This window comes from Hyperolius riggenbachi, chromosome 4, assembly GCF_040937935.1.
Source record: "Hyperolius riggenbachi isolate aHypRig1 chromosome 4, aHypRig1.pri, whole genome shotgun sequence".
In the NCBI taxonomy this organism is placed as follows: Eukaryota; Metazoa; Chordata; class Amphibia; order Anura; family Hyperoliidae; genus Hyperolius; species Hyperolius riggenbachi.
Window position 1 is genome coordinate 247,153,603 of NC_090649.1, and position 22,195 is coordinate 247,175,797.

The 22,195-nt window shown below is 42.6% G+C and overlaps 1 protein-coding gene across 1 annotated transcript in view; it reads right to left on the minus strand.

Annotated features, from left to right (window-relative positions):
• Positions 1-1,772: 1,772 nt before the first annotated feature.
• Positions 1,773-22,195, minus strand: part of PGM3 (phosphoglucomutase 3) — a 37,011-nt gene continuing 16,588 nt past the window's right edge. Inside the window, exons 4-13 of the mRNA XM_068281556.1 lie at positions 21,351-21,418; positions 20,005-20,138; positions 18,833-19,028; positions 18,573-18,730; positions 16,562-16,645; positions 15,967-16,065; positions 14,103-14,219; positions 11,272-11,394; positions 10,639-10,812; positions 1,773-2,088 (exon numbers count right to left, since the gene is read on the minus strand). Coding sequence (XP_068137657.1) covers positions 1,999-2,088; positions 10,639-10,812; positions 11,272-11,394; positions 14,103-14,219; positions 15,967-16,065; positions 16,562-16,645; positions 18,573-18,730; positions 18,833-19,028; positions 20,005-20,138; positions 21,351-21,418 — 1,243 coding nt within the window. The 3' untranslated portion in view covers positions 1,773-1,998. The remainder of the gene's footprint in view (positions 2,089-10,638; positions 10,813-11,271; positions 11,395-14,102; positions 14,220-15,966; positions 16,066-16,561; positions 16,646-18,572; positions 18,731-18,832; positions 19,029-20,004; positions 20,139-21,350; positions 21,419-22,195) is intronic.

The window sequence follows — 22,195 nt, forward strand, 5'->3', positions numbered from 1 at the left end:
AGCGCCCTCTAGTGGGCTTTCATGCAGCCAACTTTCAGTTGGCTGCATGAAATAGTTTTTTTTTTATTTAAAAAAAACCCTCCCGCAGCCACCCTGGCGATTTAATCAGAACGCCAGGGTGGTTAAAGTGAACCTTTCAGACTAAAAATCTACTCAGCAGCACTGAAAAGGCTTGGTGTTTCTTTAACAGTTTCACAGCATCAGAACTTTGTTTTTCTTACCTAAGCCTCTTTTTTTAGCTGCACAGAAGAAATCTGCCCAGGCAGTTATTCCTGATGCTGTGCAAAGCCTGATGGGATTGCTGATGTTGTGGTTCTCTTCTGCTGTTTTGGTGCAAAAAAAAAATTTTAATTTGAGATTTGAAGCCTAGCGTGTGCAGCTGGGAGGGATGGTCAGGACAGTTGGAACTGTCTCATGCTCCCTGTCACCTCCTTTTAACCAAAAAGATGGCTGCCACCATGAAATCAAACATTTGCCTGTACTTTAACCACTTCAGCCCGAGAGCAATTTTCACATATAGGCGCTGCTCCCATTCATTTGCCAATAACGTTATTACTTCTTATCACAACTAAATGATCTATATATTGTTTTTTTCAGGACAAATTCGGCTTTTAGTGTGTGTTCATTTTGTTTAGTAATCACCTTATTTTCTATGTATTTTAAAGGGAAAACAAGGGAAAAAGATGAAAAAAACAATCTATTCCTCCATTTACATCCATTATAGCTTTAAATTAAACAGTGCTGACTATAAGTTAAACCCACTAATTTTATTTGCTCATCCATCCTGGTTATTGCAACATTTAGATTATGTTCCTAGCACAATGTATGGAGAGAATATTGTATTTGGAAATAAAGGTGTCTTTTTTCTGTTTTGTGTTTTTTGCTTTCTCATTGTACACTGTCAATGATTACAAGGCCTTATTTTGAAAAATAATAGTAATATACCCTTATGGCATACATATTTAAAAAGCCAGGTTCCTAAGAACAATATATGTTGTTTCTTTCATATTATGTCACTTTGTTTTCATTTTACAAGTCTTTTATTTTGGTACAGAATATGCAAAAATGTAATTTCTTTTGATTCAGTTTGTGACTAAAAAAAAAATACAGGAGACATGCGCCTCAACCCTAAAACTCTTTAAACTCTATTCTACTACTTATCACGGTTAACATGATACCACATCTGTCTCTTGTAGTGTTGCTAAAACTTTCCCAAGTTTGATCATAATTCTGAAAATGACTTTTTATCTTTTGATTGAGTTTGTCCCTACCTATTTTTCATGTGACGTGGTTCACAGGTTTTAGACACACCAAAATGGATTCCACAACTCGTCACGGTTAAAATGATACCACATGTGCCTCATTTAGTAGCAAACTGGTGGTGCACTCTCCACAACAACACTGGACAAATATATTTGTCCAGTTGGGCTTAAGTGGTTAAAAACAGGGTGGGTAAGAATATCTATTTTAATTAACATAACTAATGTAACTTAATGACAGCATGTTTGTTTAGGGTGTAGTTACACTTTAGTGTCTTTTCACATTTTCTAAACGTCTGCATGTATAACACTATTCATGCAGACATCCACCTGCTAAAGCTAGCAGTTACACACCGCCTAAGAAATATAAAAACAGTCCTAAGCTAAATACATAAATTGACTATACATATTTTCTGTTAATTTGTACCATTACGTAATATTTTAGTTTTTTTTATACAGTAACTTTAGGTGTTCTGGTAAAACACACTTTATACAAATATAAAGAAAACAAAGTTTGAAAGTTTATAAAGTAATGTATTTCATGTAAAAAGGTTATTTTCATAAGGAATAAAGGCACTGAAATGGGGGGGGGGGGGGGGGGAACAAATTAATCTATAGACATCAAATGTAATCTGTTCCCATATATGTAAACATTTAAATGTGCTGCAGAAATAATTTCAAGTCCCCAAAGTTATAGTACTCTTATGGTGAGAACCATACATTCATTGCCGGATAGGTTTCATGGCAAAGGCTGCGGCTGATCCCCAACTCCTCCAGCAAGTGAAAAGGCTGCTAAGCACACCTCATGTGCCAAGGCATCTGCATTCACCTGCCAAGTCACAAAACATAAAAAGCATTTTAGTGCAGGCTAATAGCAAAAAATATATACATAGAATCGCATTCCAGACACAAATTAGAAAACTAACAAAAAATTACTTTTGCTCTAAATCAAACACCAGTGCACATTCCAGTCTTTTTCTCACAAGTCTCGCCGGTGATCTCCTCTTCCTCCATGGTTGCTTCCTGTCCCTCAGCGATCATGTCCCTTTGATGAAGCTGCATGCGCCCCCTGGTGTTAAGTGTACGCAGCATCGCCACATCAGAAAGCAAATTCAAAAAAAATTTTTGTATATTAAAAATTGCAGGGAAATGAAAGCTGGGGAGGTTAAAAAGCCAGATAACTCAGCACTTATACCTCCTACACACTTCAAATTCAAGAGATAGCTTCGCTATACCCCATCTCAGGAACCAGCGCGACGGAGGGGCTGCTATCTGGCAGATTGTTAGTTCAGGAGGTCCCTTCACTACCCTAATGAAGTGCAAAGGAGGTATGAGTGCTGCGACATAGGGCCTTTAACCACTTGAGGACCTAGGGCTTTCTACCCCTTAAGGACCGGCCACTTTTTTTCCATTCAGACCACTGCAGCTTTCACGGTTTATTGCTCGCTCATACAACCTACCACCTAAATGAATTTTGGCTCCTTTTCTTGTCACTAATAAAGCTTTCTTTTGGTGCTATTTGATTGCTCCTGCGATTTTTACTTTTTATTATATTCATCAAAAAAGACACGAATTTTGGCAAAAAATGATTTTTTTAACTTTCTGTGCTGACATTTTTCAAATAAAGTAAAATTTCTGTATACATGCAGCGCGAAAAATGTGGACAAACATGTTTTTGATAAAAAAAAAAACCCATTCAGTGTATATTTATTGGTTTGGGTAAAAGTTATAGCGTTTACAAACTATGGTGCAAAAAGTGAATTTTCCCATTTTCAAGCATCTCTGACTTTTCTGACCCCCTGTCATGTTTCATGAGGGGCTAGAATTCCAGGATAGTATAAATACCCCCCAAATGACCCCATTTTGGAAAGAAGACATCCCAAAGTATTCACTGAGAGGCATAGTGAGTTCATAGAAGATATTATTTTTTGTCACAAGTAAGTGGAAAATGACACTTTGTGAGAAAAAAAAAAAAAAAAAAATTTCCATTTCTTCTAACTTGCGACAAAAAAAAATGAAATCTGCCACGGACTCACCATGCCCCTCTCTGAATACCTTGAAGGGTCTACTTTCCAAAATGGGATCATTTGTGGGGTGTGTTTACTGTCCTGACATTTTGGGGGGTGCTAAATTGTAAGCACCCCTGTAAAGCCTAAAGGTGCTCATTGGACTTTGGACCCCTTAGCGCAGTTAGGCTGCAAAAAAGTGCCACACATGTGGTATTGCCGTACTCAGGAGAAGTAGTATAATGTGTTTTGGGGTGTATTTTTACACATACCCATGCTGGGTGGGAGAAATATCTCTGTAAATGACAATTTGTTAATTTTTTTTTTACACACAATTGTCCATTTACAGAGATTTCTCCCACTCAGCATGGGTATGTGTAAAAATACACCACAAAACACATTATACTACTTCTCCTGAGTACGGCGATATCACATGTGTGGCACTTTTTTGCACCCTAACTGCGCTAAAGGGCCCAAAGTCCAATGAGTACCTTTAGGATTTCACAGGTAATTTTGAGAAATTTCGTTTCAAGACTACTCCTCACGGTTTAGGGTCCCTAAAATGCCAGGGCAGTATAGGAACCCCACAAATGACCCCATTTTAGAAAGAAGACACCCCAAGGTATTCCGTTAGGAGTATGGTGAGTTCATAGAATTTATTTTTTGTCAAAAGTTAGCGGAAAATGACACTTTGTGAAAAAACACAATTAAAATCAATTTCCGCTAACTTTTGACAAAAAATAAAATCTTCTATGAACTCACCATACTCCTAACGGAATACCTTGGGGTGTCTTCTTTCTAAAATGGGGTCATTTGTGGGGTTCCTATACTGCCCTGGCATTTTAGGGGCCCTAAACCGTGAGGAGTAGTCTTGAAACAAAATTTCTCAAAATGACCTGTGAAATCCTAAAGGTACTCGTTGGACTTTGGGCCCTTTAGCGCAGTTAGGGTGCAAAAAAAGTGCCACACATGTGGTATCGCCATACTCGGGAGAAGTAGTACAATGTGTTTTGGGGTGTATTTTTACACATACCCATGCTGGGTGGGAGAAATACCTCTGTAAATGGACAATTGTGTGTAAAAAAATCAAAAGATTGTCATTTACAGAGGTATTTCTCCCACCCAGCATGGGTATGTGTAAAAATACACCCCAAAACACATTGTACTACTTCTCCCGAGTATGGCGATACCACATGTGTGGCACTTTTTTGCACCCTAACTGCACTAAGGGGCCCAAAGTCCAATGAGTACCTTTAGGATTTCACAGGTCATTTTTGTTTCAAGACTACTCCTCACGGTTTAGGGCCCCTAAAATGCCAGGGCAGTATAGGAACCCCACTAATGACCCCATTTTAGAAAGAAGACACCCCAAGGTATTCAGTTAGGAGTATGGTGAGTTCATAGAAGTTTTTATTTTTTTGTCACAAGTTAACGGAAATTGATTTTAATAGTTTTTTTTCACAAAGTGTCATTTTCCGCTAACTTGTGACAAAAAATAAAATCTTCTATGAACTCACCATACTCCGTACGGAATACCTTTGGGTGTCTTCTTTCTAGAATGGGGTCATTTGTGGGGTTCCTATACTGCCCTGGCATTTTAGGGGCCCTAAACCGTGAGGAGTAGTCTTGAAACCAAATGTCGCAAAATGACCTGTGAAATCCTAAAGGTACTCATTGGACTTTGGGCCCCTTAGCGTACTTAGGGTGTAAAAAAGTGCCACACATGTGGTACCGCTGTACTCAGGAGAAGTAGTATAATGCGTTTTGGGGTGTATTTTTACACATACCCATGCTAAGTGGGAGAAATATCTCTGTAAATGACAATTGTTTGATTTTTTTTACACACAATTGTCCATTTACATAGAAATTTCTCCCACCCAGCATGGGTATTTGTAAAAATACACCCCAAAACACATTATACTACTTTTCCTGAGTACGGCGGTACCACATGTGTGACACTTTTTTGCAGCCTAGGTGCGCTAAGGGGCCCAACGTCCTATTCACAGGTCATTTTGAAGCATTTGTTTTCTAGACTACTCCTCGCGGTTTAGGGCCCCTAAAATGCCAGGGCAGTATAGGAACCCCACAAGTGACCCCATTTTAGAAAGAAGACACCCCAAGGTATTCTGTTAGGTGTATGGCGAGTTCATAGAAGATTTTATTTTTTGTCACAAGTTAGTGAAAAATGACACTTTGTGAAAAAAAACCAATAAAAATTAATTTCCGCTAACTTTTGACAAAAAATAAAATCTTCTATGAACTCGTCATACACCTAACAGAATACCTTGGGGTGTCTTTTTTTCTAAAATGGGGTCACTTGTGGGGTTCCTATACCGCCCTGGCATTTTACAGGCCCAAAACCGTGAGTAGTCTGGAAACCAAATGTCTCAAAATGACTGTTCAGGGGTATAAGCATCTGCAAATTTTGATGACAGGTGGTCTATGAGGGGGCGAATTTTGTGGAACCGGTCATAAGCAGGGTGGCCTTTTAGATGACAGGTTGTATTGGGCCTGATCTGATGGATAAGAGTGCTAGGGGGGGGTGACAGGAGGTGATTGATGGGTGTCTCAGGGGGTGGTTAGAGGGGAAAATAGATGCAATCAATGCACTGGGGAGGCGATCGGAAGGGGGTCTGAGGGTTTGGCCGAGTGATCAGGAGCCCACACGGGGCAAATTGGGGCCTGATCTGATGGGTAGGTGTGCTAGGGGGTGACAGGAGGTGATTGATGGGTGTCTCAAGGTGTGATTAGAGGGGGGAATAGATGCAAGCAATGCACTGGCGAGGTGATCAGGGCTGGGGTCTGAGGGCATTCTGAGGGTGTGGGCGGGTGATTGAGTGCCCTAGGGGCAGATAGGGGTCTAATCTGATAGGTAGCAGTGACAGGGGGTGATTGATGGGTAATTAGTGGGTGTTTAGGGTAGAGAATAGATGGAAACACTGCGCTTGGGTGGTGATCTGATGTCGGATCTGCGGGCGATCTATTGGTGTGGGTGGGTGATCAGTTTGCCCGCAAGGGGCAGGTTAGGGGCTGATTGATGGGTGGCAGTGACAGCGGGTGATTGATGGGTGGCAGTGACAGGGGGTGATTGATGGGTGGCAGTGACAGGGGGTGATTGATGGGTGATTGACAGGTAATCAGTGGGTTATTACAGGGGAGAACAGATGTAAATATTGCACTGGCGAATTGATAAGGGGGGGTCTGAGGGCAATCTGAGCGTGTAGGCGGGTGATTGGGTGCCCGCAAGGGGCAGATTAGGGTCTGATCTGATAGGTAACAGTGACAGGTGGTGATAGGGAGTGATTGATGGGTAATTAGTGGGTGTTTAGAGGAGAGAATAGATGTAAACGCTGCGCTTGGGTGGTGATCTGATGTCGGATCTGCGGGCGATCTATTGGTGTGGGTGGGTGATCAGATTGCCCGCAAGGGGCAGGTTAGGGGCTGATTGTTGGGTGGCAGTGACAGGGGGTGATTGATGGGTGATAGGTGATTGGCAGGTGATCAGTGGGTTATTACAGGGAAGGACAGATGTAATTAATGCACTGGCGAATTGATAAGGGGGGGGGGGGGGTCTGAGGGCAATCTGAGCGTGTGGGCGGGTGATGTGCCCGCAAGGGGCAGATTAGGGTCTGATCTGATAGGTAACAGTGACAGGTGGTGATAGGGGGTGATTGATGGGTGATTGATGGGTAATTAGTGGGTGTTTAGAGAAGATAACATATGTAAACGATACATTTGGGAGGTAATCTGACGGCGGGTTTGCGGGCGATCTAATGGTGTGGGTGGGTGATCAGATTGCCCGCAAGGGGCAGGTTAGGGGCTGATTGATGGGTGGCAGTGACAGGGGGTGACAGGGCGTGATTGATGGGTGATAGGTGATTGGCAGGTGATTGACAGGTGATCAGTGGGTTATTACAGGGAAGAACAGATGTAATTAAGGCACTGGTGAATTGATAAGGGGGGGTCAGAGGGCAATCTGAGCGTGTGGGCGGGTGATTGGGTGCCCGCAAGGGGCAGATTAGGGTCTGATCTGATAGGTAAAAGTGACAGGTGGTGATAGGGGGTGATTGATGGGTAATTAGTGGGTGTTTAGAGGAGAGAATAGATGTAAACAATGGATTTGGGAGGTGATCTGATGTCGGATCTGTGGGCGATCTATTGGTGTGGGGGGGTGATCAGATTGCCCGCAAGGGGCAGGTTAGGGGCTGATTGATGGGTGGCAGTGACAGGGGGTGACAGGGCGTGATTGATGGGTGATAGGTGATTGGCAGGTGATTGACAGGTGATCAGTGGGTTATTACAGGGAAGAACAGATGTAATTAAGGCACTGGTGAATTGATAAGGGGGGGTCAGAGGGCAATCTGAGCGTGTGGGCGGGTGATTGGGTGCCCGCAAGGGGCAGATTAGGGTCTGATCTGATAGGTAAAAGTGACAGGTGGTGATAGGGGGTGATTGATGGGTAATTAGTGGGTGTTTAGAGGAGAGAATAGATGTAAACAATGGATTTGGGAGGTGATCTGATGTCGGATCTGTGGGCGATCTATTGGTGTGGGGGGGTGATCAGATTGCCCGCAAGGGGCAGGTTAGGGGCTGATTGATGGGTGGCAGTGACGGGGTGATTGACAGGTGATTGACGGGTGATTGACAGGTGATCAGGGGGATAGATGCATACAGTAAACAGGGGGGGTCTGGGGAGAATCTGAGGGGTGGGGGGTGATCAGGAGGGGGCAGGGAGCAGGGGGGGGGGGGGGGAAATAAAAAAAAATAGCGTTGACAGATAGTGACAGGGAGTGATTGATGGGTGATTAGGGGGGTGATTGGGTGCAAACCGGGGTCTGGGGGGTGGGCAGGGGGGGTCTGATGGGTGCTGTGGACGATCTGGGGCAGGGGGGGAGAAATCAGTGTGCTTGGGTGCAGACTAGGGTGGCTGCAGCCTGCCCTGGTGGTCCCTCGGACACTGGGACCACCAGGGCAGGAGGCAGCCTGTATAATACACTTTGTAAACATTACAAAGCGTATTATACACTTTGTATGCGGCGATCGCGGGGTTAACATCCCGCCGGCGCTTCCGTATAGCCGGCGGGATGTTGCGGCGAGCAAGCGGTGACAGGCGCCGGCGGAGGATCGCGTCACGGATGACGCAATCGCTCCGCCCATGCCCTTAGAAGGACCGCCGCCTCTGTGGGTGAGCCGGTCCTTCAGGGCTCCACTTCCCGGCCGCCTCTGTGCGTTAGGCGGTCGGGAAGTGGTTAATATCAGCACCATAATCTAATACTGTATAAAATGTGATAAGACACAACTCCAGCATAGCAGCTAGTGGACAGCAGAGAAACAGCAGAAAATAAGTGTGAAAACTAGTTTGTTGTTTCACTCTGAAAATTGGGGCATAGCATTTGCGATTCTTATTCAGAGAACAAGAATTGCTTTCAGAACGAGAATCACAAACTGAATAATAGCAAAAAAAAGTAAACTCCTGTATTCTGATTATTTACTACTTGAAAAGTTTTTATGAAATTCGATCTGCTTTACTTAGGCAGGGAACAGACTTGACTGTTTTCGTGCGCGTTTTTTGCACAGAAAAACTGAGAGCTCATGTTAATCAATGTGCTAGTGCACACTTACTGTGTTGTTCGCGCGCAGAAAAAAAACTGACATTCTGCATCCTGATTCTGCACATTTTGGCAGTTTTCTGTATCAATTACATCAGCTGCTGTGAAAAAACGCACGCGTTTTCCTGCATGGAAACACACTTAGTGTGCAGAAAAAGTATGCAGAAAAACGCGCGCGGAAAACTGAAAGTCAAGTGTGTTCCCTGCCTTACCCTTATCCCAAAACCAGTGGCCGATCACTCCACTGGTTTTCATCCTGTATCCATCCCCAATAATAAGAGAAATAAAAAAAGGAACACAGCCTAGTATTTGTGTGCTAGGTACTGTACATACATGTCTATCTCATGTCACCTCGGGTATCCTTTAAACAATACCAGTTTCCTGGCAGTCCCGCTGATTACTCATGCAACTGTAGTGTCTAAATCACACACCTGTAACAAGCAAGCAGCTAATCCAGTCAGGCTGCAGTTAGAGCACCAGATCTACATGCGTGTTCAGTGTCTATAGCCAAAAGTATTACAGCCAGAGGATCAGCAGGACACAAGCAACATGCATTGTTTGATAGGAAATAAATATACCTCCATACTTCTTTCACTTCAGGTATACTTTAAGACTATTCTGACCGGGAGCTAGGCCAGGTTGCCAAAAGTATTATAATGTCATGTTGGCTGCGGTCATAATACCGGAAAAGATTTAGAAGTGATAGCAACCAGTTCAATGGCACCCAGAGTGTGCTTGGGGTTCAGAGTCATGGCATAGAGTGCTTTCCCACAAAGAACTTTAGCAAATATGTAACAGCAATTTCACAGTCTGTTTCACGTACATTTTAATAGAGACCGCTATGGCTGGATTTCCACCCAACTTAAAATCGCCAGTCTGTTTGCTGCATCACACAGGGTCTACAACCTGTGAGAAACAGGGCCAATACAGGAAAATGGCTACAAATCAAGCAGATTCCAGCCTTTATAAATCGGCCTCTGGGGGAACGTGATGATATAACACAGCTGTAGGCTAGGAGCCCTAGGCAGAACTGCTAGCATTTCAGAGAACCCATGTGCTGTTGCTCATGAAGTCTATGGGCCGCATAGAAAAAAAAATAAAAACTGCATTTTAAAATTTTCAAAACTCACAACTTGCTGCGTATTTCCCAAAAACTCAGTGTATATGATACTGTATTTTACGCCATTAAAAAGGGGAAACTATTGAAAAGACCCACAAAAGCACATAAAAAAATGGTAAGTCATACAAAAACGCAACTAACAATGGAAAAATGCAGAAAACGCATGGTTTTCTGCACTGCCTAGTGTGTGCCTAGCCTGAATCACACTGTCATGATATGACATGAGGACTGTCCATAAACAGGGAGCAGACATGGAATCCAATGATGAACACTTTATTATGAAGCATTTGTCAGCAAAGTTACACCAGCAGAGTAGCATACAGCTTTCACCCAGCTGTCTCACACCAAATTGACTGTTTCTCCCTCTCTACCAGACAATAAATTAGGATTGTCAACAACCACACCTCAAATGTAATCAAGTGATAAGGACAAGGCCAGTCTGCTAACACACAACAGAACAATAGTATATCCCCCACCCGACTCCAGTAACACAATCAATGCAGAGTCCAATCACAGCAAACAAGGCAAGAACAAAATACATTAAACAAAAAAATACAGTTATTACATATCATACATCACACACACTTTTTGCAATATTAAGCACCTGACCAGTCTGTAAATACCAGCATTGTATACTCACTTACCTGAGTGTCTGCCTCTGCATAAATTCTCACTACATCTTCTGTTCCTGAAGGGCGAACAAAAGCTCTGGCCAGATTGTAGATCTTGACAATTTCATCTATTTTCTCCTGCAATCCTGGTGGTTTTATGGTGCGTCTCTCAGCATCAGTTGTTTCAATCACCCTTCTGTCTGCCACCTATTCAGCACAAGGAAAGCGTTGCAGGAATTATCCACGAGAGGCTTACGCCAACAGCAGGGAGCATCATGGTTTACAGTAGCAAGGCAAGAATTCATTCTTTTATAAAAGAAAGCTACAAAAATGCTTTAGGGTTCATAAAGCACTAATCTCTCTGTAAGCAGTAACACTAAAGTTCCCTTATTTACACATCCTAATAAAAACCAGGTTAGAAATAGTCTGTGGACCATCAGGCTGTGTTTCTATCTCAAGCACTGTCTCCCATGTGTAACTATTTATGAATAGCAGAAGCTCCCCCCCAACTGAACTTTACGTTCCATAATATTCAACGTCGAGCCAATCCAGAATAAACTTTTATTTGTGTGGCCTCTGCAACTTTCCTAGAGAGGCTATGCATATTTCATAGTTTATATAAATAGATGCCACTGAGTGAACATCAACATCTCGTGATCTACTAACCTTGACTTTCAGCTGGCGATTAGGAAGGTCGGGATAAATCTCATCCCATTTCTGTATGGTAAGACCTTTCAGATGAAGTATTGCTTCAATCACGAGCATGTCAGATATGGCGTCTCCTACTGTCTAGAAAGATGGAAGCAACAGATGTAAGCAGACAGACACCCTCCACCACTTCACTCTTTCCTACACAGACCTCTTTCCACTTTTCTGCCCGTTCTCCTCCCAAAGTCCAAAAAGCAACAGTTTGCCTATTTTACATAGTTTCATTGTACCATTTTCTTAAAAGCATTCCTGAATGTACATGCGATATGAGACAGACATGTACCCTATATAGAATTTAGCTTGCTTAAGAGTAGTGAGAGATGCAAATAATTCCAAAATGGTGCAGTGTTGTGTACATTTTGTATGCAAATTTATGCTGCTTTAAATAAATTGACTAATCAAATTCCCCCCTTGGCAGGATTTGATTAGTCCATGTTAAATCGGACCTAAACCAAACGTTTTTTTAATTCAAAATATTTAGTTGCACCACTCTGACACATACAAAGATAAATAAACACTCCTGCAAGCCTATGAGCATTTCAGTGCATGCTTTTCACCCTTCTCTTTGCATAACTAGGATTATACTGGGGGCAGCCATTAGCAATTCCTTCTTTGCCGGACACCATCTACTTCACCAGTTTGCCAGATTATGTCCCAGCAATATAATAGGAAGGGAGGGGTTCCTCCAATAAATGTAAAAGATTTTATATTTGTCATAATGCAGCTGAAAAAAAGGCTGCTGTTTATTATTATAATTTAGAAAATAGATTTTATTTCTGAAATCTTGTATTTTTAATTTGGGTCCAGTTTAAAGCTGCCCAAATTTGCATAATCCTGCATCATCTTGGATTTGCATATCATTGACCATGTTTAGCACCTGCATGTGCCCACTTTTTTTTCCACTGCAAATATTAAAAGCAGGATTATCTGTATGTACCATATAGCCTAGAATATAAATTGACCTCATGTATAAAATCGACTGCAAAATTGGACCTTCAATCTGGATTTTTTCAATGTCTCAAGTTTAAAGTGGAATATAACCCTGCATTTTATCTTTGCTCTAAAACATTATTTACAGCATATTATATGCAATCAGCATTTTGTTTTACTAGACCAGCATTGCAAGGGTTACACACAGAGCTTGAAAGTTCAGTGCAGTGAAATGCAGACGCATCCGAACTTTAAATAATGTTATCTTGTGTTTACTTAAATGTATCAAGTGAGGAATGTGACATTCTCTGACTGTGGAGAAGCAGCTCCACACAGACAGAGTCAAAGCATGTCTGTCTGAATGCATGATTAAAACCAGTTAATAAAATGCAAAGTCAGCTCACAAAGCAAAAAACTACTTTTGGGAACCTATAACTTCTAAATGAATAATAATATGTATGCACTAATGCAAATATGATAACTGTATGGCATATAAAAAGTAGGAAAACATGTTTTTATCGAATATGTCAGGGTTTTAAACGTCTATCTAGCAAAGTTAATGGCTGCACTTGGGACCAGGCGGAGTTAACGGATACATTAGGGGACTCGGAAAACAGTGCTGGCAATATCTGTCCCCGTTTCCCCCTGTAATCCGTGTGGCCAATGCCTGTCCCAAGGATAGCCAGCCCCAACCCAAGTGTGTGTAATGGTGAGAACTTTGCGTGAAAAGTAATTTTCAATATATGGTCACATTTCTTTTCTCTTCAGCGGAGCACCCAAACTAAGCAACCTCACTGCACAACCTGCTGCCTAGATAGCGTGGATTAGTATCCCAATTGATTATTATTACTCTTTACCTACCCCCCCAAATCAAGCACATGCTGCTATACTTCTAATTAATAGCCTAAAGGTCCCCATCCATTTGCTCTCCATTTTCCCTGTGTAATGCAGTGCAGAGAGAGCCACAGCAGAAGCCACTCTACGGCGCTGGGTGCCATGTCCTCTCATATTCCTCACTGTACATCAGGGCCCTTTTGGTTCCTGATGTCACGTCATAGGCAACCTGAGGGACACTGATCACATTCAGGTACTGCACCTGACGTTTTCCTCTATGCCCTCCAGTACGCCCTCTTCTTAAATGTTAACAATTTGGTCTGCAGCTAAGACTAAGGCCTCGATTCATAAAGCATTCCCGCATTCGGAAATGCTGAAAACTGCTCACTTTACCGACCACACAGCAAAATCTGTATTCATAAAGGCTTTTTCCGCATTAAAAGCCGACATTCGTGAGCAGAGTGATCAATCACCGCCTTGCGCGGTGATTATCATAGCAAAAGTAACAAGTAGTCAATTCATAAAGATTAGAGGTAGCGGTATGCGGACGGGTATTACCGCTACCTCTGATGTGGCGAGAAGCGTGCGGAATACATTGCAGTGAATGGGACAGACCTCCCAAGCAGCTGCAGAGAGAACACCGCACGGAGGGACTCCGCCTGCTTCCCCTGTTTCCGCATGTCTCCCGACAGCCTTACGCCTGCCTACAGCGGAATATCGCCGCACGCCTGTCACATGTAGCAAAGTTTTTATGAATTACCACCCTGAAGGCGGAAATACCGACAGCGGTGTTTCCCCGCTCGACGTTACCTTCCCCACAGCACTTTTATGAATCGAGGCCTAAGTCAGTTTTAGATTTTGGCCCTATGTGAGTTTGACACCTCTGCTCTAGATTAAAGTGAAAGTCTATTAACCTTTTCAAACACACATTTTGCTTCTAGAAGTTCTTATGTTGTGGCTAATCTTTTAGAGCCAAGTAAAATTTTTTACTACAGTTCTTACATAAACTTAACAGCCCTTCTTACCTGATTAATTAGATTAATGACATTTTCAAGCATTTGTGCAGATTTTCTTATTTCTTCAGTGGCTCCTGTATGGACTAGTCGTTTTATCTGATCCTCAGCTGTTTTGCTAAAAAGTGCCTAGAAAATATGAACAGCACATTAGCAACTTATTATTGCAAGTTTATTTATCTCTACATTCCTCACTATTCAACTATTAAATTCCTTGTACTACCATCTGTCCCAATCATCATAGTTTAATGTGGTCAGCTCAGTAACAGAAATCAATGCAGGGTCTGTATGTTGTTTTTTTTGTAAGCTGCGCAACCACCTGCACTGCAGAGCAACGTGAGCGTATTCCTGGGCCCCAAAGTGGGAAACGCTGGAAATGATCAGTGATCTAACAAACCAGGAATAGCATAATAAGGAATAGCAATAATAATAATCTAATAGGTGGATAAAATGTACCACCCATTCTAGATTGTATCGGACTGGCATTCATGTGATTGAAATACCATTCATGCTCTTGCCATTAGCAATTTTTGTTTTTTAATCATGGTTGGTGAGCAAATATTACAAAAAGTTCCTAATGCAGGTTTGAGTATGCGCACATGAATGCAAATACACAACCACTATTCCGCCAACTAATGTAGCAAGTCTTGTTTTGGTCAGATTCAAACTTTTTCACAGGAGAGGATTTGAAAAAGCAGAGAAAACTATGCAGGCCAGCCTTACTAGATCACCCACTTTCTTCATTGTTCTCCATGCCTTTAAGCTTCCATGAGGCATTCCAGTGTGTGGTTACCCAGGTGTATTCATTAAACAGCAAACTAAAAGGAACACTTCTACTCATGCTTTACGCCTGACTGAAAATCATTGCTGATTGTGACAGCTTCCTGCAGTGGAGTCCTGGTTTCTGTATTTTCCTTGGTTTTATGACTACATAGACTGCCACTACTGTACAACTAAATAATTTTGGTAGCTGGCTACCTCATCTAGAACATCAAAATGTGAAACAGGGTCAAAGAGGCGCCCAAGAGCAATAAAACTTTGTTAAACGCACAATAAAAGCAACAAATTGAAGGTGGTTTACCTCTCTAATGACAAATGAAAGTGTCAATGGAGAGGTAATCCACCTCCATTTGTTTGCTTTTATTGTGCATTTTACAAAATTGTATTGCTCTTAGGGCCTCTTTACCCCTATTGTGCATTTCCACCTCCCCATCAACCCTGGGGGGTTGTACATTGGTCTGAAGTGTTCTAAACCACAGGCTAAACTCTAAATACATACAGGGTGCTTTTCTCTGTTTTCCTTTTACGCTGTGCAAGAGTTCAGGTCTACCTTAATGTGGCGTGGAGAGCTGTGAGGGCGGAAGTGGAATCAGCTGCAGCCAGCATTCCGTGGGTCCCTGCAGGAGAGGCATGAGGACGACTACGGGGAAGGCGGCAGCAGGGACACAGCGGGGACAACGCGTACTTACTTGTAGAGCGCTGAGCTGAGCGGGGAGAAGTTGGAGAAGGAAGGCTGCGAAATCAGCTGCAGCCGGCAGCATATAGGCACCCCCGGGTCCTCGCAGCTAGGGAAAGGCGGAAGAACGGAGGACAGGGGCCAGCAGGACACGGAGCGGGGGACAGCGGCACAGCACCGGGACTTGGTCGGCCACATGTAGTCAGAACGCGTTCTGGCCGGCCAAAGTCCGAAACTGTGCAGCATTTTGTACATTGGCCGCATCAGGCGGCCACTTCGCATTGTGACCGCCCAGAACCCGAAGTGGCCAGACTTCAGGTTCTGGCCGTAACATATATAACACAAAATTACTTGCTTACATCTCAATAAGTAGCAAGTTTATGACCTACTTATCAATATAATGGAAATGATTGTACTTACTGTGCCATGACCATTAGCTTCAAAATACACCCCGATATCAAACTCCTGTGCCTTGTGGTGTAAATGCTTTACTCCTGTTTTTGCACAGTATACAGGGACCTTTACAAAAGAAAAATGTATCATTATCATCATCATCAATATTATTATAATGCCAAACACAAGTATGAAACTAAAAGATGCAGCAGCCGCTAAACCAGGATTATTGCTTCCTTTTGCATATTTAATTTACAAAAATAAGGGGTCGGGTGCAATGGGTGAAGTATGAGCAAGTTGTGCCCTGTTATGCAGGAAAAGAAGCCGATAACCTGCTCGATTGTCCAGCGCTTCTCCCTCCTTGCTGCACCTGTGGCTCTGGAAGTTACTGTCTGCCAAGAACTTCAGTAGTAGTCAAGATCTGATTGGCAAGTATTGCTACTAGCATTTTTTTCCCCTTGTGCTCACAAAGGTTCACGGATTAAAGAAGGTATAATTTAGACTAAAAATGTTTGGATTGAAAGCCTACTTTATTGCTGTGTGTTTCTTTGCAGCAGACTGTTTTGCCTTAGTCAACGTTAGAACTACGTATCTGTGACCACAGAAAGCAGATTGCAGTTACCTTCATAACTTCTTCCAGATAGCGGGTAGAGCTCCCATTGGCATATGCGGTCTGCACAACTGCCATTTTTACATTTAAATTCATCTGAAAATATAGAAATCATACTAGTATTAAAGAGGAACTCCAGTAAAAATAATGTAATAAAAAAGTACTTCATTTTTACAATAATTATGTATAAATGATTTAGTCAGTGTTTGCCCATTGTAAAATCTTTTCTGATTCTGACATTACATGGTGACATTTTTACTGTTGGCAGGCGATGTAGCTGCTGCATGCTTTTTTGGCAGTTGGAAACAGCTATAAACAGCTGTTTCCCACAATGCAGCAAGGTTCACAGACAGGGAACTGCCAAGAGTATGTACTCAGAGTTTCTTGTGGGAGGGGTTTCACCACAATATCAGCCATACAGCGCCCCCTGATGGTCTGTTTGTGAAAGGGAATAGATTTCTCATGTAAAAGAGGGTATCAGCTACTGATAGAGATAAAGTTCAATTCCTGGTCGGAGTTTCTCATTAAAATATAAAAACAAGTTCCCTGAGAGACTATGGCCCTGAAGTACATAAAATTACACTACAAAAAACAAATAGTTGCTCATAGCAGATTTATGCTACTGATAGTTTGATGCAGTGGGTGACTTCACTGACCAATAAAGACAATTAGTTTCTGAAGTAGCACTTTGATTTCAGCAACCCTGATCTCTGCAGCTAACTTAAGGCTGATACACACTATGCAATTTTTGCATCAGATAGACTGATCATTCCATAATTTCCAGCACATCCAATCTGCTTACGATCGAGAAAGGGGGTCAATCTTGAGATCGGTACTGCTCAGAACTCTATTCCTTTTTGACTGAAAGCAGAACGGACATGCTGTAAATTGTCGATAAGTCTGTCATGAAAATGGCATTGTGTGTATTCCAGCATTTCTTTGGACAAGCAGCTTTCATGTAAGCCAACGCTGACTCACAAAACTGACTGGTTCACAATTGGCGAAGGAATGTGACAAGGTTGCATATTGTCTCCTTGTTTAACTTATATGCCTGAATATGTAATGCAGAAAGCTGTTTTGGATGAGTTACATACTGGAAATAAAATAGCTGGCAAGAATAACTATCTGAGATATGCAGATAATATCACTCTGGAGGCTGAAACTGAGGAAGAATTAAAGAGCATAGCCATGAATGCCAAACAAGAAAGTGCCAAAGCTGGTCTACTGCTTATCATCAAGAAAACTAAAGCCATGTAATCTGCTCCAATGTACTATCTACAAATAAAAGAGGGAAATGTAACAGATTTCACCTTCCTGGGATCGAAGATACTAAAGCATGGAAATGTCACTTTACCAACAAAGATCAGGCTAGTTAAAGCTATGGTCACAAAATGAGAAGACCAGATTATTTGGAGAAATCCTTGATGCTTGGAAAATTGAGGGTAAAAGGGGAAGAGGACAGCAGAGGTTAAGATGGATAGACAGCGTAAGTTATGCTAATAACATGCCAATGCTACAGCTGAAAGAAGCCGTGACTGACAGACACACCGGGCGTGCAAAAGTACATAAGATCACAGAGTCGAACAAACAGATGAGCAGGAGGAACCTCACAGTATAATCACAGCAAATCAGTCTTACATATCAGATGATTAAACCAATCACCATGCGTCTCCATGAGTTCTGGTGCACACAAGCATTGCTATTAAATGGTTGCATGCGTTTTTTATACTCTGAAGAATCAGAAGGCAAATCAAGTTATCTCTAGGTGTGATGAAGGGAAACCACTGTTCCTGCAAATAGAAAGAGCACATACAGTACTCAGCCTCCTGCTGGATGTTACAATATATGAAATATTTCACAGCTAATTACATAAAAAGGGGGTTTATTTGCCACTTGGTGTAGGTCATTCACAAAACTTGTAAATCTATGATCAGGAAGTATAACCCCACATCCCATTAACAGTATTTTTACTGATGTAATGATTGAATGCATGCAGTGATATACAAAAAGATGTATACGGTACCTTTGACAAAAGTTCTTTGATAAAAGTGCTTATTAAAGTAGCAATTTTGTCCCCATCAAGAAGATGAAAGTGATTATCATGGTCATTGTAGTAGTATACAATACGGTCAGCATCTCCATCAAAGGAACAACATCGCTCACCAGGCTTCATATCCAGACCTAGAGACAGATTGAAAGATAAACTGGCTTGTTTAAAATAAAAAAAAAAAAAAAGTATCAGTGGACTGAAAAGTAAAACAAAAAAACAAAAACAAACTTTACCTTCAGGTGCTTTTTGCTGCACTTTCACATAGTCAGCTCCACACATATAGTTTAGTTTCCCCTTTGAGCCATCATTGAAAAACTGTATGGAAAGCATAGGCTGCAGATACTGCTCCATGTCCTTTAGCTTTAAAGCACCAATACCATTAGCTCCATCTACACGCAAGCAACCAAGTTCAGACCCATGGCCAGGAGCCTAAAGACAACAGGCTTACTGTGAATCAGTTAAAAATGTAAAGCACAAGCTTTGACATGCAAAACAAGCAATAACCCTAACAAAACGGTTCTTATATACATACACTAAATGACGAATGATGGCTCACCCAGCTGCCCCTCTTATCCCTGGCGGCCCCTCTCCCCGGCCCACTGTTTTGTATAAGTGCCTCAGAAAACAGTTGGGTCCGAGAGCTCAGAGAAGCTCTTTTGCAAATGGAACTGAAGTTCCTGTACTGGAAACAATATTAGACTGGTTCCTGAGCTACGATTTCTTAGCTGTACTACACATACAATGCATTAATTCATACTTTTTTTTTTTAACTGTAGATTCCTTTTAAATATTATTCCCATTCTGAGTCGTCGCAACTCGGAGGGAGATGGAACTCTGGGTGTGGCGATTTCTGGAGCCCCGAATTACCCTTAGATGCCCCGCGCACTAGAGTATTGCTGCTATAGCGGTGTCTAGTTTCAGCGATGAGCACCAAAACAACCTGCTTTGCGCTAAATATCCATTTACTGAAAAGTGGGGACTAGGGATGATCAGTGAGATGCAAATTTTTCCAAGTTAAAAGGGACCCTGAACAGACAAAAATGGAATCTAAACTTACCTTGGAGTTAGCCAGGTAAGTTCTTGGCCAGGAGTCATGTGCAACTGTGCATATGTGGCCTGCACGGCTCGATCACACGCCTGTTGCAGTGAGCGTTCTGCACTGTTCTTGAAAGAATGAACCCCATTGGTGCAGAATGCTCACGGGAATGGGAACGTGATCAAGCCGGGTGCACGGAGAACAGAGGGGACACAGAGGATGGCGAGGGACCTCACAGGCTACGGGAGGCTGGAGGAAGCCCCAAGTAAATTCAAATTCCATTGTGTAAAAGGAAATAATATGTCAGCCTCCATATTCCTCTGATGTGTATAAAATCAAAAAGTGGAATTTATTTTTAAAAGTTATTACCTGTTGAATAAGTTCCTTAAACGCTTTTGACAATTTTTGGTAATATCCTTCAACTGATGGTTCTCCATAGGCCCCATTTGTGTTGCGGCAACAGATAACGTAATGTAGCTGTGGTGTTGTCACCAGACCATAGTCTTGAAAGTGGGAAAAAAAAAAAAAAAAAAAAAAAAGGTTTACGTTGTGTTGAAAATGTCCTTTATCAAGTTCCTACTGTAGCGGTAGGTTTGTTGCCAGAAAGTCTTCAAATCGGAAACAAAATACTGTATACACTCAAGTATAGGCCAAGTTTTTGAGATAAAAAAGTGGGGGCCTCTGCTTATACTCAAGTCACACCCACCGAAATATGAAAATTGTTGTGTCCTCCTTGGGCCATACTTCAATGCCGCCCACCCCTGTGTACCAGAGTTCCCAAGTGTCCCCCGACATGTGGCGATGGTTTCTTTCACTTACCCCTGGGCCTAGAGCGTCTCCCTGGCATATGCGGCGGTGGTGTGTTTCACTCCAAGTGTCTCCCCGACATGTGTAGCGGTGGTGCGTTTCACTGGTTTGCACCGCATGGAATCCCTCTGCCTCTCGTAGCTGCATTCTCATTGCTATGGCACCCTCTAGTTGCACCTACCATCACGTCATAGAGATGAGACCATGGCTACACGTGGCAGAGGGATTCCAAGCGGTGCAGTCCAGTGAAATCTACCACCACTGCATATGCCTTATATGCCGGGAGGACACTCGCAGTGAAAGTCACCTCCGCCGTATATGCCGGGAAGACACTAGAGGACCGGGGGTAAGTGAAAGACGCCACTGCCCCATTTGCCGGGGGAAACTCGGGAACGTGGGTGGGCAGCACTGAAGTAAGTCCCATATTCCGCTCTGGCCCACTGCACATGCCAAGGAGGACACAGCCGTCACCACACTCCTGCTGTTTTCATATTGCGGTGATGGGGGTGCACTTATGGGGCCACTCTGTGCTTGTGACTCAGGGATGCATGAGTAGCACTTAAGAATAGCATATTTCCCTTCTATCCTCTCCAAGTCAACTATATTCTCTGCATTTCATACCCTTGGCTTATACTTGAGTCAATCATTTTTTTATGATTTTTTGGGTAAAAGTTGGGAGAAGGGGGTGGGGTGGGTGTTGGGTTGGCCTATACTCAAGTATATACAGTATATGAATATGCTATGTTGAAAAGGTCCATCAAGTTTCAATCGTAGCATTAAAATAAACAGTGCAGCATTTACAATAGAGAATACTGCCAGACTATTTAAAAGAATATGGACCAATGTCTGAATCTCAGAAGGGCCGAGAGCTAATTAGTTGCTGCTACAGCTAATACACTGGTACCTACCTTGGAATTTAGAATCTAAGGAAGACACACCATCTATCACAGAACGGGAAAGGTTTTCACTGCTTGGCCTGGGGAAAAACATGAAGACTGAACACAACTATGAAATTGGTGCAAAAATTAATCGTTTACTATATTATGTTTAAATATAATCAAATTGCAAAATTAAGAAAGACAAAGACCAACTAAACATCTAGCCATAGACAGGTACTGTTCCTGGTCACAATTATCCTCTGCTTTGCCACAGAAGTAGAAATCAAGGAACTATGGTTGTAACAACTTGGGTTTACTCCTGCCTGTGGTCAATGGGATGCTACACTGCTAATCTACAGTGAAGGCATGATCTTCTCAGGATGTCTGTTGGATCCTACAAAGTTCTTAGAATATGTTCTACATGCTGCCAGCAAAGCTGAAAATAAAGAATGCAGGGATTACACATAATGAAATTCTAATGAGACCTCCAAGGTTCTGCACCGATCCACCTACAATGAAGGAGAATCCCACGGTCCCCGTGTTCTAGCGATGGCTCCTACGGTAGCAGTATTGGACCAGCTCATCCAGCTCTCTGCTACCGCTGGATGCTTCTGAAGTCTTCAGGAGCACGAGTGCTTGGGCTCCCACAGACTTCCGAAGCCTCCCGCGGCAGTGGTTCCAAATAGGGGAGCCAGTGCTGGAACACATGGACTGTGAGAGGAGCAGGAAGGCTCTATAGGACCCAGAGCCTTCCCTCTCCTTAGGCGAGTATCTAGTTTTGTTCACTTAAAGTGAACCTGTAAACAAAAAAAAAAATTCACCTGGGGGGTACTCACCTCAGGAGGGGGAAGCCTCAGTAATTCTAGCCTACATCA